The sequence below is a fragment of the Dipodomys spectabilis genome, unplaced genomic scaffold (assembly GCF_019054845.1).
Source record: "Dipodomys spectabilis isolate Male_0828 unplaced genomic scaffold, ASM1905484v1 ptg000002l, whole genome shotgun sequence".
Lineage (NCBI taxonomy): Eukaryota > Metazoa > Chordata > Mammalia > Rodentia > Heteromyidae > Dipodomys > Dipodomys spectabilis.
In genome coordinates, this window is record NW_024870679.1 from 55,359,086 (window position 1) to 55,376,680 (window position 17,595).

The 17,595-nt window shown below is 34.3% G+C and overlaps 1 protein-coding gene across 1 annotated transcript in view; it reads right to left on the bottom strand.

Moving 5' to 3' along the window:
• Faf1 (Fas associated factor 1) overlaps positions 1-17,595 on the bottom strand; it is a 297,788-nt gene that overhangs the window by 79,876 nt on the left and 200,317 nt on the right. Inside the window, exon 13 of the mRNA XM_042677919.1 lies at positions 14,529-14,683. Coding sequence (XP_042533853.1) covers positions 14,529-14,683 — 155 coding nt within the window. The remainder of the gene's footprint in view (positions 1-14,528; positions 14,684-17,595) is intronic.

Genomic DNA, 17,595 nt, shown 5'->3' on the forward strand with positions numbered 1-17,595 from the left:
AAGACGTGAGTTAAAACCCAGAAAACTTCCTAATAGGCTCCCTACTAGATGATTTTTATCCTTAAAAAAACACTTCTGAAGGCACAAGACTGCTATTCTCATATATTTTATTGCTGAAAGTAGTTCTTATAGAGATCATCCTCAAAACATTGTGGGCAACGGGACTCTACTGGACTGAGTAGACACAGAGGTGACTACTTTGAAAGTATTAACTCCCAGTTGTTTCCTTAGTGTCAGTGAGTTCTAATCTGATGTGAGACAAACAGGCAAATGCTTCAAAATTTTGAAGTTCCAGGTTACAGAGCAAAAACAAAGTAGAAAGGGAGATTATAAAATTATAATGACTAGGAAAAATCTCACTGAAAAACGGATGTCAGTTACACTGTCTATTTATTGTAAGTCTTCTCTTCAAATATATCTTGTCCTTCTTAAAATCTTTAGCTGGATCAAATTTTTAGGCTGAGACTGGATCTATAAGAAGATAAGAAGCCAGCATGTGACATGGCTGAATAATATTTCACTGAGTATATTGTCATGTTTATAACAATTCATTTATTTTATATATATATATATATATATATATACACACACACACACACATCTACATACACACACACGTTTTTGTTTTTGTCCCCCCTCACCCCCCCTCCTTCAGAGCTGTGCCTGAGGCTCCTTTTGCTCACTGCTGGCATTCTACCACTTGAGCCACAGTGCCACTTCCTGGCTTTTTCTGTGATTAGTTGGAGATAAGAGTCTTGCAGACTTTCTGGTCTGGGTTGGCTCCAAACCATAACCCTCAGATCTGGGCCTCCTAAGTAGCTAGGATTATAGGCAGGAACCACTGAAAACCAGGCTATTTCTAGTTTTTAATCACTATAAAGAATACTAGAATAAATACACTAAATTTTTTCCTTAAAGTCTGTGGAGTAGAATTACTAGGTAAAAAGGTAAAACTATCAAATGGCTACTGATATATATTATGAAACTGTTCTCAAAAAGAATGGTACAATGCCTTTATATGTAGACTGTGTGTATGTTAGACAACCAAACCAAATTATAAGCAATTTTATAAAAAAAAAAAAAAAAAGGACAAGATTTGGGAAAAAGCAATGCTCACCTGTTTAAAGTTTACAAACAGTAAACAGTAACAGTAAACTGTTAAGTGGGTCAATATATTTGCAGTCAAGAGTTTTAATAAACTAATTTTGTTTTGGTTGTGTTAGGGATCAAACACAGGGCCTCAAACACAGGAAAGCATGAGTGGCTACTTCTTATGGCTATTCTCCCTTAAGACTATATAACTTCCTAATCAATCCTCTTGTCAGCATTAATCACTCATTGTTAGAAAGGGTTTTAGACAGTGACAGTTTAATGACAGGGGTGTACCTAATCTGTAAAGGACTATTTTAAAATTTTTGGAGAAGAGACAATAATCCTGAGTAGATAACTGGCTTATTCTTATCACTACTGGTTGAGTATCCTTAATCCAAAAAAACCTAACCTTCATCATGTGGTATCCCCTCAAATTTCTGACTTAGATTGGTAGAACTTTGAAATGACACACTTCTGATCTCAGGCATTTCAAATTACAGCAAGAACATAAACATTAAGGACATGCAAAATAACAGTAAGCTTAATTTTTCTAGAATCTTAGTTGGGGCAAATAATAGAAAACAACTAATTCAATTTCCTATTAATTTCAGAAATTCTTTCCTTAGCAATATAAAAAGGAGATTAATTTTCCAGGTACTGTTTAGGAAAGTGAATATAAAAAAGCTATACAACATTTCTTCTGTGTTTTTCCTTTTGCCCATCAATAAATATTAAAGGCCTATCAAATATATAACAAAATCAGATGTGGTTTTTGTCCTTAGGACACTAAGAATATTTTGACTTTGACAAATCTAGACCTTCAAATAATAATCTGGTATATGACTAAGCCTTAGATTTAGTGGTTTAGATTAAATGCTAGAGGAACATACAAAAAGGCAGTAAGGGCCTAAGTCAGGGGAACTTTACATTGGAAGGTAGTATTTCTGGACAGAAAGGGAGCCACCTGCTTCCTAATACCTGATACCTAACATATATATTTTACATAACATATTTTACATATATATTACATATGTGTAACATATAACATAATAATAACAGACAAGGTAGGAATTATTCCAAGTAGCATAGTGTTTTGGGAAGAGCAAAGATTTTGGAAGCAAACAAACCTGATACTGTCACTTACTAGTTTCTTTGGACAACCTAATCTGTCTGAGCCTCGGCTTTTTCATTTATAAAATGGAGATAATTGTCCTGTGGATTAATTGATACTGTTTCTTTTTCTTCTCTTTTATATGCTTCAAAGATGGCTTTCCCTTCTCATAAATTACTAATATAATGAAATGTTTTCTAAGTTTATTACTACTTAACTTTTAGAGTTTGTATCATCACTATCATAAGAAAAAGGTTCTATTGAAGAGATTTGAAATACAGACACATGCACATACATACACAGACATATTTCTTGATCTAGTCATATACTGATTTGTTTCACCTGCCAAATTTAGACTTTGTGATTTTATCACATGAAACATTTCCACAGCTGGGCTCTGTTAGCCCACACATATAATCCTAGCTACTCAGGAGGCTGAAATCTAAGGATTGTGGTTTGAAGCCTGCCCAGTCAGGAAAGTTTGTGAGACTTTTATTTTTTTTTAAGTTCTTTAATTTTTTTTATTGTCAAGGTGATGTACTGAGGGGTAACAGTTATATAACTAAGCTAATAAGTACATTTTTTGTTAAACTCTGTGAGACTCTTATCTCCAATTAACTGCCAAAAATAAGCCAGAAGTGGAGTTGTGTCTCAAGTGGTAGAGTGTGAGTCTTGAGCAAAAAAGCTCAGTGACTGTAGCTGGGTGCCGGTGGCTCATGCCTATAATCCTAGCTACTCAGGAGGCTGAGATCTGAGGATCTTGGTTCAAAGCCAGCCCGGGCAGGAAAGTCCGTGAGACTCTTATCTCCAATAAACCACTAGAAAACCGGAAGTGGCACTGTGGCTCAAGCGGTAGAGCATTCACCTTGAGCTGAAGACTGCAGGGACAGCACCCAAGCCCAGAGTTCAAGCCCCATGACCAACCAAAAAAAAAAGGCTCAGTGACCATGCCCTGAATTCAAGCCCCAGACTGGCTCCAAAAATAACAAAGCATTTCTATCATCATTTATCATATTTTATATTACATATGTATATATAATGTACAAGACATTTTTTACATAAAATCCTTTTATATTTGAAAAGAATGATTATTCCACTGATAAAATTAGAAATAAATTTACTATATATATAATTTAATAAATACATTTCTCATTTAACAAATTGATTTCTAATATACTAAATTAGATATAAATAATATGTAAATAAGTTTACCTAATGAATAGTTACATATTATCTTGGATAACAGATTAATAGATGAATTTTCTCTGATGGATAAAAAAGAGTAGGAAAGCCTTAGTAGAAACTTGGAAGGCCTTTAAAACATAAATGTCCAACAGCACAAAATATTAGCAGGTCAGTCACTCCTTAAGGGTTCTAAGCAACAATTAACTACAACTTAGCACTTGACAAAGTCTCCTTTGGAATAGTTGATGTTTGACAGAACTGAATGTATATAGACTGTCTAGGGTTTTCTTCTAGGCTCTATACCTATACTGAGATCATCCAAAAGGAACATTTAAGGACCATATCACACCTCCCTAAAGAATTACCATTACTGAAAAAAGATTTAACTCAAAGCTCCCTGCTTTTATAGAAGATTAATAAAGACCTATTTAAAATAATGTTTTGAAAAACACAGAAGACAATTGTTTATTACTTCTTTTTTTTTTTTGGCAGTTCTGGGGCTTGAACTCAGGACTTGAACAATATCTCTGAGCTTCTTTGACTCAAGATTAGCACTCTACTACTAAAGCCACATCTCTACTTCCAGCTTCTTGTGCTTATGTGGTACTGAGGAATCGAACCCAAGGCTTCATGCATGCTAGGCAAGTGTGCTACCCAGCCCCTGTTTATTACTTTTCTTACAACTCCCAAGTAGAAAATCATTCAGCAAAATTTACCCTTGAATTTAGTGTCAGGAAATCTTAAGATGAATATATAAAGCTTTCATATACCAGACAGTAAGAACTGTAAATGGTAAACCATTAAACTCTAGGGCACATTATCTGGTACACAAAAAAATAAAAAAACTAAGAAAAGTAAACTGAATGGATAGACAAATGAATGAAAATATATCCTCATTTAACTGCTAGAATTAGGGCTGAATTTGGTGTAAATACTAACAACTAGAATGAATGATGATGGAATTACTTTAATCTGAGGATACATTAATATCTTGATTTTTAAGCTACCAGTAAACTTATGCTGAGTCCCCTATAAAATACAGATAAGTTGCTTAGAGAATGGTGAATATTTATGAATACTTAGAATATAGAAGTAATGACCGGAGGCAGTATATCCATCTGGATCAGGACATGTGTAAGAATGAAGCAAATTATCAAGAATAATGTCACAAGCCAGGTGCTAGGGCCTCATATATGGAATCCTAGATACTCAGGAGGCTGAGATTTCAAAGATCATGGCTAAAGGTAAGGCAGAGAGAAAAATCCTCAAGATTTATTTATTAATTTTTTTTCCAAAATAACCAGAAAAAAGCTGGGCTGAACTCATGGTTCAAGTGGTAGAACACTAGTCAAGCAAGAAAGCAGAGAAAGCACAAGGTCCTGAGCTCAAATCCTGGTATAGGCCAAAATACAAATAAACTAACAGCAAACAAGCAAACAAACAATGGTGTGTAAGTAGAGATAATAAGGGGTTAGAGTCTCATGAATGAGTGATAAAATTAGGAAAAGTTAATAGAATCAGAGTCTTCAAAGCCTAATTGCATTAATAGAGAATGGCAAAAATCAGGATTAATATCAGCTCAAGCTGGAAAACAAGTGCGTGCTGGTGGAGGTGATTTCAGGTGACTCCCTGAGTTTCACAGAAACCAGTAATCAAATTCCAGAATGGATTGTCCACAGCACCAGAAAAACTTTTTTCTGGAGCATGATACTCAATCCTCCGACTTTTAGAAAAGGATGAGTCTAGATACACTAAAATGAAGAACAATGGAAGAAACTAATTATGCTTGGTAGTAAAGGCAGGATAAACAGGGTAAATGAGAGCTGATAAAGGAGTAAGAGAAAGGCATATTTCAAGTAACTGCATTAGAACCAAAAGGAATTATAGAAAGTCTCTACAGATGCACTATAAAAAAACTTTTTAGAGCAGCTTAAAAACTATGCTTTTGAAGCTTTCAGTTTTCTTTCCTGGTAGTATATAGGCAGAGATTGGAGCAATATCACTTAAGCATATTATAGGAAGAAGGCCCTTACGGCTGCAAATTTCATCGTTCAACAAGTACAATCATTAATCACCCAGCATAATATTTGGTGAACCTCATGTTAATTTGTTCCCCAAGCAAAAATATTAATGTCTCATACTCTTATATTCCCCATAAGGCTTTGTACACATTAATTATTCAGTACATGTTTGTTGTTGAACCATCCTACATGGCAAAGTCTTGGGACAAGAAGCATTATGTAGCAGAATGGATACGTATAGTTGGTATTTCAATCTTGGAAAGTCATTTGGATGACCGTTATTAAGTTATAGAACTTCTCTAGGCACAAAATAGTTTCCTCATGTGAAATGAGACCATTGCTACTTACCTTGTCAAACTATGGTAAAGATTACATAAGGTAATATACATGAAGGAAGTCATACAGTAGTGTCTTGACACTTTAAGTAGGTGGCTTAATAGTTGTTGTTATTAGCTGTTCTTTTTTTTTAAGCAGTAGGGATAATCTTGCTTTTAGCTATTAATATTCTTTCAGTAGATACCCCTTACAAGTAGCACGAGCTTGGAAGTCAGTTTTTAGTGACAAGAAGCTGCCTTTAAATGTAAAAGAGAAAGAAACCAGAATTCATTAAAGATTCTCTATTAAAATAACTGAGGAAATCATCACAAGATAGTTAGGACAGCATGTTCTACCTGTTTATATAAAATTTACTAACACTTATTTAAAAAATGGAATCTTGCTGGGTGTAGTGGTTCATAGCAGCAATCTTAGCACCTGGGAGGCAGAGGTAGAAGGACTGTGAGTTTGTAGCAGTCATATAATAAACTATTGTAGAGATAATAAACTATTGTAGAGTAATTTAGTTGGGAACTTTTCAGATACTCCTTTCCTATTGTAACTGAACAACATAATTTCTCAGACTGAGGTACAGCAACCAACAAGTCTTTATTTTACAAATACCCACATGATATTCCTTCCCTAGCTGTGATGTATGAAACTGTAAATTAAAGAGGACTTTTTTGGTGCAGCTATCTTGAGGAAAATAAATGTATATGAAAGTAACCTCTTTGGGATTCTTTAAATTGTTGCTCTGACTACAGCCTGAATGAATTAACAGTAGGTAAAATGTCAGATGGCCATTTCTTTCTTCAGAAAGAAATCCCTTTAGTCAGTTTTGTATATGAGAATAATACAAATCTATCACTCTTCTCTGTCACTTTTAGTACAATCAAGTTCCAAAATATAAGCACATGTTTGAGGAATGGAAACCAAATCTCATCCCCAGTGAGTTTTTTTTTTTTCACATAAGAAACAACATTCTACTTTAGTCTCCACTTCAAAGTATTAGAGACTTTTCCTTCTGGGTAGGTAATAGCCAGCAGATTAGGTCACTAAGATGGGTGGGCACAAAAAGTGTTTTGGTTGCCTATCCAGAGTGACAGGCAATGGGCAAAGTATTATGGGAACTAGATTCAACATGTAATTTTATATAACTGAACCAACATGTTATATACTATTTCTGATTTAGTACCAGATTTTATTAAAGAGCAGAAGAGAAATATGCCACTAATGGAAAGCATAGGTGATATGTCTTCAGAAACATGAACGTAAGTTATTAATGGCAGAGCAGTTATGAAAAAAAAATCTTTTGAGACCTTTTCAATTTCATATAAGAAGAAAAGAAAAAGACTTGGTGGTAAGTTCATTTAAGATTTGGTAAATTCATTTAATGTCAGTCTTAGAATTTGTTTCATGAGATGGGTCATCTTTTGTAATCTATATAAATAAGGAGTCAGGTACCTCTGGCATTAAAGTTTTTTGAGGCTGTATATCTAAAACACAAGGTGCTCAGCTAGCTGCTGGTGTGCGTGAGTGTGTGTGTGTGTGTGTGTGTGTGTGTGTGTGTGTATTTACATAACTATGTAAAGTACACTACAAGGTGTCACAGGGAAAGAAAGGCTTTAGCAACAATTTACAAGGAGCCAGGACTTGGTATTACACTCAGACATCATGTATCTTGAGGTGATATATTTTTACATTCTGTGACTCTTAAAATCAAGACCCCTGGAATATCCAACAAACAGTCTAGGAGAAAAAACATGGGCAGTTTGACAAAGTAACAACAACAAAAACAAAAACAAGATTTGTATGAGCAAATTAGGATCCAACAAAATTTATAAAGTAGTTCTTTTGGACTAATTGTCAATTGTATTATTACCTTTGTATGGTTCTTTTCTAATAATAGTTTTTCATATGGACTGTCCACTGATAACTAAGTTAAATGCATTTTCTGAATAGCCTTAATTACATTAATATGGAAGAAAAACATGCTTCCTCCTCCCACAAATGCTTGCATTAGACATATACCATGCATATACCATCAGACAATTATAATCGCGGGACTAGATACTAGTGTGGGAAGTATCCAAATCAGAGTAGAAAAGCTATGTTAACTGGTAATTTTAAATGATCTCAAAGGACATTTTTTAAAGTACAGTCTGTTTGACAAAGAGCAAAATGTGTATTATAGACCACTTATAGTCATCAACTATATCACAGAGATTGGTTTGTTCTTAATAGTAAGAGGCCATCACCTTTTCTCCATTCACTTTCTACCTTCCTTTCAATACTATCAGGAAACTATTCACAAGTGCACTCCTGGACAAATGCTGAGCAGTAATTATGACTTGCTGACAAAGAGATATGAACAATTACTGAGCCCATTTTGAAACCCTACACTAATAAAGTCATTAGATGCTGCCCTTGCCATGATCCTTCTAAAAGCTTCTGAAGTTACAAGAACACACGGCATTGTTTGCAGGGACAATTGCTGCTGGCAGAACGCAAACCTTGAGTTAAACCATGCTGCAAATTGATCTTGACATTCTGTTAAGACCGCCACTAAAAATCAAAAGCAGAGGAGAAAAGGAGAAAATGAGTGGGTAGGATGTAATCATGGAACAGGAGGGGTTCCTCCTCACCTTCTCTCCTCCCTCTTCACAAAACAAACCAGGGAGAAAATGACAAACTCTCCTGGTGTTTTGGAACCTTTATTTTAAAGCATTAATTAAGCCCTTGACCTGGGATGTTTAGGATGACAATACACTTCCTTTAAAAGCACTGGAAGGAAAATGTTACACAAAGGGAAAAATGAAGCTTGGAAAAAATAATGTGGAAATCTGGCATGAAGACTCACTGGAAGTCTTAGACCCTGACCACACGTTCATCTGCTTTATCAGTTACTCCTACAGAATCCATATTTGCTCCTAGGGTACCAGCTGGAAATTAACACTCCTTGTGTCTTCCATGCAGACCCTGCACCTGGGCCATATTTGCCAGATCAAATCAAAGTGTAGGGTTAAAGTAATATGGTCACTGAGCTTCAGATAGGCATGAACTACTAAGTAGTTGGAATTAAGGCTAAACCACTGTGAATATGGCTAATTACTGAGATGGAAAGTACTATGAAAACAACCTACATAAGTGCTTTAAGTCAATTAGCTCTTGCCAAGGAATATTGAATACTAAGACTAACAAGTACCTGTCAATAAAGCAGCTGAAGTTTTCAGTGACCTGAAATAGGGAACTCATGAGCATTAAGTTTAAAAGCTAATATCCAGAGGCAATCTAATTGTGTGAACAATGGTACTGCATATATAAAATTTAACAGTACTATAGGATGTTACATGAAACTTAGACACTATTAGAAACTCCTAGAAAACTATTTGAAGTTAGTCTAATACTATAGAAATAATGTACAATGAATGTCAGACTTTACACTTTGTAGCATGCATATTGATGTGCAAAACAATTTTCCTCCAGGAATTTACAAATAAACAACGAATCCTTCCATAGTCATAGGCAGGGGATTACTGAGCACTACCATAAGTATATTCAATTTTGATTTACAAGTTTTTTAGAATTGGTCTATGCCAGCACCTATATTTGCTACACTTGTGGACCCTCATGATCATACGAGTCAACCACAAACTACTTATTCCTGATTAACACTATAGTTTACTGTGTACACAAGTGATGTGGCCTTCCTGGATGAAGCAACTTTCGCCACAGGAGATACTTGTGCCACTATTCCACAAACCTAAGGTGTCCAAACAGCTTTAATAGAAGGAAGCAAATTAATAGTTATTTGTTATTAATTACTGCTAAAAGGGAATGTGCCTTACTGCTGGGCACAACTCACTATGTAGCCAATCTAGCATTCTGGTTCTATAGAATTTAATCAATTCTACCATCATTACAGAAGGTTCAGTGTCACCCCAGAAAGGCATAATTTGAGTGGTCAATTGTTTCTGGGATATCACAGAAACATGATGAAATCTGCAGAAGAAGAAAAAAACCCTTTGGAATTACTAAATTAACTTACTTAGACTGGAGTTCAAGCCATTTCCAGATGGCCCCAGACCATGGTATTATGCAGCCAGCAGGAGACAAGGTACAGAGTATGGACATTTTTAGTTCATTTTGTAAGGAAAATGGAAGCCTTAGGGTTTTTTTTTTGTTTATAGCTAGTGGCTATAGGAGAAACAGAGAGACATGTAGTAGTGTTTCCAATGTCTTTGCTGTTACTGAAAGTAGTTCTTTCTTATCTACAATCTTTCAATAAGACTATTATTTGTTTACTGCCAACACAGTTTTTTAAAAAAAGGCATGGCGAAAAGCAATAAAATTATAGACATTGCACCTTAAGGAGTTGAGAACCTATGAGGGTGATAACCATATAAGTGCTATAAACACAAGCCTGTATACCAATATATAAAACATTATAGGAACATATACAAAGTACATTTTAACCTAGATGCAGGCAAGAGAAGGATAGGGAAATGCTAGGCTTCTTAAATGTGACATCTGTCCTGAATTTTAAGAAATTGTTCTTTCACAGCAAAGCATAATTCACTAAGAATACATTGTACTCTATTTTTATTGTGCTAGTTGAACCCATAATGATTTCTACATGATACATATCTAAAGAGGCAGATCTCTGTTTAACTGGTTATCTATGTGCACATGCCGGTACTGGGATGAATCATTAAAGAACTTTGTTGGACTCATCCATCCCAGTTGGTTGACTGTAGTCCTCATTCTGGCTTAAGAGTATACAAGATTAAATTAAGTGGCAGCTCCCACTCTTCTTTATCTCCTCTACAGTGAACTCAATTATTTACCCTTCATTCTAAACACTTAATTCTTTTGTAAAAATAACAAAATCTGCAATCTAATAGTCTACAATATAAAAAACTTCAGAAAACTTCAGCAAAATTCTGATTTCATCTTTCTGTGTGTCCTCTCTTTCAGATCCTTTTGTGATACTGAGGACATTCATTCTTATGGAAACCTGAACATACCTCATACATATTAACTCTTTATCTTGCTCACTAAACTATGAGTGTTTTGAGATTAGGATTGTGTCTTCTTTTCACCCTCAGCTTCTTAGTACCATTCCTAGTTCACATTAAACATTCAGTCAGTATTTACTCAATGAATAAAAACAAAGTAAGGTATAATATTGCCTCTTAAGGTATGTTTTAGACATGTCCAGAAGTGACTTTGCAGAATTTTGTTTATATCACGTGTTTTTATTTCATTTACATCTGATTATTTCTGTCATGATCACTGATCAAATGAACAAAAAAGAAATTATACCCTCTAGCACATCTAAAGATTATTACCCTAAAGCCCAACTAGACATGATAGACAATGAGACTACAGGATTTCCCAAGACAGAAAAATATTCTGAAATATTCTAAGCTCAATTGTAAATAAGCAAATCTGAAATTACAGCAATATTCTCAGATGAAATTGGATGCATAATTTATTTCCTAAATATTTATTTTCTTTCTCCTAGAATTTTGAAATGAGACAAATAAAATGAATGGCCCTTTCTATAGGAGATCGCAATTTAGTAAAGGAGATGACAGACACTAATCATTATTGCTAGTTCATGCTTTCAATGTTCCCAATGCATTTTATACAGACATGGATTGGTCTAAGTATTCAGTGGAAAAAGAAAACTTTTTAAGTAATTTTAGAAGTTGAAAATCACAACCATCAGCATCACAGAGATCATGATATTTTATAGAAATATGTTTCTTAGCTGAGTGTGGTAGTCCACATTTCTAATCTTACCACTTCAAAGATTAAGGCGGAGTTGGATCAAGGGTTTGAGGAGGCTAGCGTGGACACTGTCTCAAAACTAAAACTACAAAAACAAACAATAATAATCTTCGAAACAAAAGGCAACAACAATCTGTTAAATCTTAATTAAAAACAAATTTTGTCAGAGAAATAGTGACATTCTTATTTGTAACAAAATCAAAGCATTCATTTAGTTCAAAATCCTTCACTTCTGCAAACATCAGATATTTACAGAAAACTGTGATTGAAGGACTAATGTTCCTATAAGCTCAGAGTATGCATATTCCTTAACCAAAAATGTATTTGCTCAGCAAGTTCCTTACCATACTAGACAACAATGTCCAGAGCTAAAACATCAGGTAGAATCCTAGAAAACCACTAAGAAATCATCTAGGCCTAGGATACTTGAAATTCATACAATTTGTCTAACTAGCATAACCAGATATGAGAACAGAAAAACTATCCAACAGGAATTTATTTTCAAACTGCATCTAAAATAAAGAAATAAATAAATGTAAACTCCAGAGTAACAATCTTATTTCATATACCTACAAATTGATTCATCATCTCCATATATTAATATGTACTATTTCAACTTGAGCAATATACAAATGATGGCTTAAATGTTGATATGGAGTCTAATGGTTAATAAATGCTAGGTACAGGTATTTTTTCTGAATGAAGAATGTAAATTTGAAGTTTTTGTTATTCAAATAAATGATGCCATTAATTTGCATGTGGTATAAAAATCCAAGAAAGATCATGAAGCAGGAAACCTAATTGACAGTTTTATTTATATGAAACTACAACAGTAAGGAAATCATAGCTCAGCTAACTCCCGTTTTAGCCAATAAATCAGTCACTCTTTTACAGTTTCATGTATCACAGGAAACTCACTCTTAATGTCTTTGGTGATATACCATTCTATGAATTTTTAGCCTTTATTTGTAAAATATGTATTTCTCATTTGCCTTAACAGTAATAATGAAACCATGTAATTAATTATATTTGTTAGTTTAGTATAAAGAAATGGACTGTCTTCAAAGTTTTTGATTTGTAAAGTGAAGAGAATTAGAACTTGATTAGGTACACCAATTATCTTAAATTCTTTATAAACCATCTCATTCTTTCAGTGTGTTACTCTGTCATTGCTATCAATGTTTATTAAACTGAATTCCTCAATATTTCTATTTGCAATCCTTAGTATCGCTTTTTATTCTCATGACAGTTAATAATGAGAGAGCAGATTTTAAAAACTGTAGACTGAAATATCCTATCATTCTTCCTAGTTGGTCCTGCAATTCATTGAGAAATAGCTCTAAAGCCTTAAACAAGGCCTTTATTTAGTGTTTTTAAAAAAGTGTCATAAGGAGTTAATAGGACACAGCTGTACTGGTTCTTTCTAATAAGCAGCTTCTGTCGCTTTGGTCACCACAGGTGTCTCTGTAACCTGCAAACTCTTATTACTAGTGTATCAAAGTTGTGCTACTTAACAGACTTCTTTAGTAAAATATAACAAAGCAATTACATGGCTGTTGATTGCCAGTCATAAAAAAAATCCTCAAACACTGTTTTTCAAAAGAAACTACACTGCAATTTTTTGTCATTGTAAAATAAAAGGAACTAAGGAATTAAATGGAGGATAGAACAAAATAACAGCAGGTAGCCCACTGAACTTAGCCACTACAGATGGTTTAGAAATAGTGTTTCCTTCTCTATCAAGTTGTAGATAAAAGAAAAGGAGGAGATTCCTTACTGCCAGTGAATGGCAAAAGATTTAGCCAAGTCTACAGTCTTATGTATTTTGCCTCATGAAAGACCTTCGATGCTGCATTTTTATCTGTTTTTGGCACTGCTTTTCATCACCTTTAACTGAGTGTGAATAATAACCTGATTTAATTTAAACAAATACAGGTGCTAAAGGTTCTTTATTTATGTATAACACGGAACATTTCCAAGGCAGAACGAAGTCATTCTAGGAAATTTCCTAACCATTTGCTTAAAGAAATGAAGTATTAGATGAAGAAATTGCTTCAACATTCTTTTGCCTCACATTTAAGGGAAGAATCATCTTTCTTTTTCAGATTCAGAGTACATTAAATGAAGTCTGAATGTTGACCAAAACTTCAGTGAGCCATAAAATAATATAAAGACAAATCAGATGATTTCTAATTGTTCTATAATCGCTTAAATTAGGTAACTATAATAGGCTTGCGTTGAAATGAATTAATTTAATCTCCCTGTTTAAAAGCCAGAAGCCTGTGATTATGGCTGTGTTAACACACCCAAAATAGCATCATGGGATGTTATGGCCACATGTGTAATTAAACATGATGAATACAAATTTCAGATGGGAACCCTAAGAAGCAAAATAATGAAGAATTATCACTTACAGATACTATGATTAACAAACTGAGTAAACTTATACTGACAACTAGGAAAGGGATTTTTTTCCCCCTATTGAGAATATGGATGCATTGCTGGCTGTGTGCAAAAGAATGTGTGCAATAAAGCGATCACATCAATTAGCATATGCTAGAGTTAAGCTATTACCAACTTCACTGGACTAGTCCAGAATGTTCTGCCTTCACTAAAGTTATTAAAAAATAAACAGTACTAGGATTATATATTAGACATGCTACTATTAGCTTTTTATGAATGTAATAGAACACTGATTTTCTTGAAATAACCAACTTATTAGAAATGTACTTTAATCTGGGTTAGTAAAAAGACAAAAAAGCACATTTTGGTTTTCAAGTTATACTTGAGTTTGAAGAACAGTCTTTTTTAAAATATATATAAGGTAAGGTATGTTTTTCACAAGTTGTAATAACTGTAGGTGTTAGCTATAATAAATAGCTTTTATCTAAGAATGGCAGATAACTTAATGCTGAATATAAAAAATGTTTATGATGACAAGCCAAACACAATGACTTTATTTTATAAAAACAAATGTGCAACTTATAACTTGTGAACAACAGTATTACCTTGCTCTGTTGGCGTCCTTTGTCAGATCCCAAGCCCAGGTTATAAAATTTTGACTCAGATAAGAAACAATGGATTCAGCACAAAGCATTTGTGAGCAGAACACGTTGGTTAGTACACTTTCATCGTGGTGGAGGTAGATAGCAAGAAGCTTTCTCTGAAAAGAGGAAAAAAGACCAATTAAAATATCTCATAAAGTAAGGTGTCCTGAATTTTGGAGAGGAACATAAATGTATTATGAACAGCAGAGAAAAAATTAAAAGCTATTTCCTAACAAATCTCCTAGCATGAATAAATTTTGCTCCCTTACACTTTAAAAGAGGATAATTATATCTAGTGTTACAGAGTGCTATATCAGAGTTCTGCTAACATGTTCAAATCCATCTCAAGCAGAAACTGACACAGAAGTTCATTTTCTTTAAATAAATCAGATGATTCTTTACCTTTATTGCATATTTTATAAAGGAATATACGAATTCTGAACTACTCAACTACATATAACAGTCTCTTCCACTTGAAAAGATCTGAAATAAAAGTTTTGCTTTAGTTCTACAAGCAATTTCAAAGCTCTTATTTATGGGTATGTAAAACTGTCATTTGAAAAGATGATAGAAAAACATTCAATCTGCATGAATTCTTTCTAGTTTATATTTCAGAAAATGACCAATGTGATTTCTTATATGGATAACTGTTCCTGCTCCTTTTTATAATAAAGTGTACCTTCACAAAACGGTTTACTATCTTCTTGGTGCTACCTATGGAAGAGAGGAGTTTAAGAATACACACAGGGCTAGAAAAGATAAAATTTTATGGTTCACAATACACAAACTAATTTGTATAAATCTGCCAAAGGAAAATTTCAAATTAGCTTTTTCTTTTAACTTCATAGTAAATAAGGATGTGATAATAAGTAAATAAAATTTGCTGTGAAATTCTAAACAAAAGAAAGAATCTATGGAAAAATATAAAGCTCATGGTGATAAAAGGCTAATGAAGTCTGATTCTTGGAACAAACCTACTGTAGAATCCAAATTATAATCAAACAGAAAAGTAATAATGAAATGTTTAAATATTTTCTTTAAAGGAAAATTCTGCACTAGATGAGAATAGCTAAGTAGAGGTAGACAGAATAAAATTCCAAAAGCATCTACTATCACTAGAACAGAGTTAGTTGCTTTTGCAACTATTTTCTACCATAATCTCCAGAATAAATTTGTAAAGTAGGCACTCGTAACTGCACTAATATACAAAGAAACTAATGATTCGAAAGATGACTTGTCTGAAAGTCCACAGCTAGGTAGGATGAAATACAGCTCGGAATATAAACTATTTTCTCTGAATCCAAGTCTAGAGTTCTTTCTCTGCTAGTACAATGGTACCAGGGAAATCAACCATACCATGGCTAAGACATGTGGGAGGAATTATCTAATATGAAGATGCCAGACAGCTTATAACATCAGAGCTCTGAGCCTCAGAGACAGCATGTAACTGGAATAAGGATAGGACTGAGCATAAATAGCTCAGCAGATTCTACCCTGATTGTATGTGTTAATTCCTTTATTCATTCATTCAACAAACACTTATTGAAATTCTCATTGTGTCATGCCTAGCAGGAAGCACAGATATAACAAGACAGATTCAGGGTTTCTTGTGAATGTTGACATCTACAAATAACAATTGCTTGGGCTTCAAGGAAGTTTGTAATTAGATACATTGTTGAAGTGATACTTATCTAGTAAATTCCCAACTCATCCTTTAAGATTAAGAGCAAATGCCTCTATGAAACCTTTCCTGCTCCAGACAGGCAGAGTTAAGTGCTTTCTTTCCACCTCTCCAGCTCTTGCCCTTAGTATTATAATTGTTTACCAATTTCCCTCTAGACTAAATCTCTCCTGAGCTAGGACTGGGTTTCTCAAGTCATTTTTGCATCGTTAAACTAACATAAGTGTTAGTTTGTTTGATGAAAGAAACTTGAGCACTGATGTTAACCACAGCCCCTGGCAAAAAAGACACCAAATGGCAGTGACAAAGATTAAATCACTTTTGTTAAATAAATCAGGGATCTGCTGCTTTAAGGAAAGGAACATGAATCTGGCAGCACTAACAAATTCAGAGCTTCTCTTCTTAGAGGCTCTCTAGCTGAATAGACAGTGGGATGTCAACCTCTAATTCGACTTGATCGTATCTCAGCAACTACATTTAATGAGACACTGAGAACAAGAGAGCTGTCCACTTTTAAATCAGCATATTTCTAACTAAACAATAGCAATGGCTAAATCTTTAAAATGCTATTTCTCTCAAGAACATTGCAATGGAACATTTAGACTTTGAGAAAGAGATTAGTGATTTACATTGCTATCTCACTGATTTAATTTAAATGCTCATCCAAATCAAACACACATGTGCCCAAGAGGCTACTAAGAAACCCAACATGCAGAGTTCCCTATAAGTGCAGCTGACAGTGTTGACTGAAACTAAACTTGGAAATCCAGGGCACTAATGCACAATATCAAGCAATAAAACAGCATCTCTTTGGCAATATTTAATTTAAAAAAGAAGAAAGAGGCAGGCGAAGATCAGGCACTGTCTGTTTTGGAGGATCAACCATTCTGCATTTCAAAGCATTGGTCCCTGCAATATCCAGGTTACTGTGCTAGAATCTCGACTATTATATCGCAGTTGTGAGAGGGAGGGCAAAGATGTGTTTACTCAGTGATTAGGCCCTTAGAATAAGCCTCTAGCTCCTAGAGAGACAGCTCACCACTTATTCATTTGGGCCAATTCACAAAGCCTAGGAAGATTAAACATCCATGCTGAGAAGACAAGCGAATGCAGACGGTGAAAAAGAAATAAAAATTCTTTAAAAACTCTGAGATGACTTCATTATTTTTCCACAAGGAAACTTTAGGAAAGTGTTTAGTTAAAGAAAAACCCACATTGACCTTTCTCTAAACCCTTAATCTTTCCTTTGTGGTGGCACTGCTTTGTGGTAAGCGACTGGCTCGGTTTGCCCCTCTTTTCACTAGAAACCCAGAGAAAAAAGGCTCTGGAGAAACAGTTTTCGTTCCA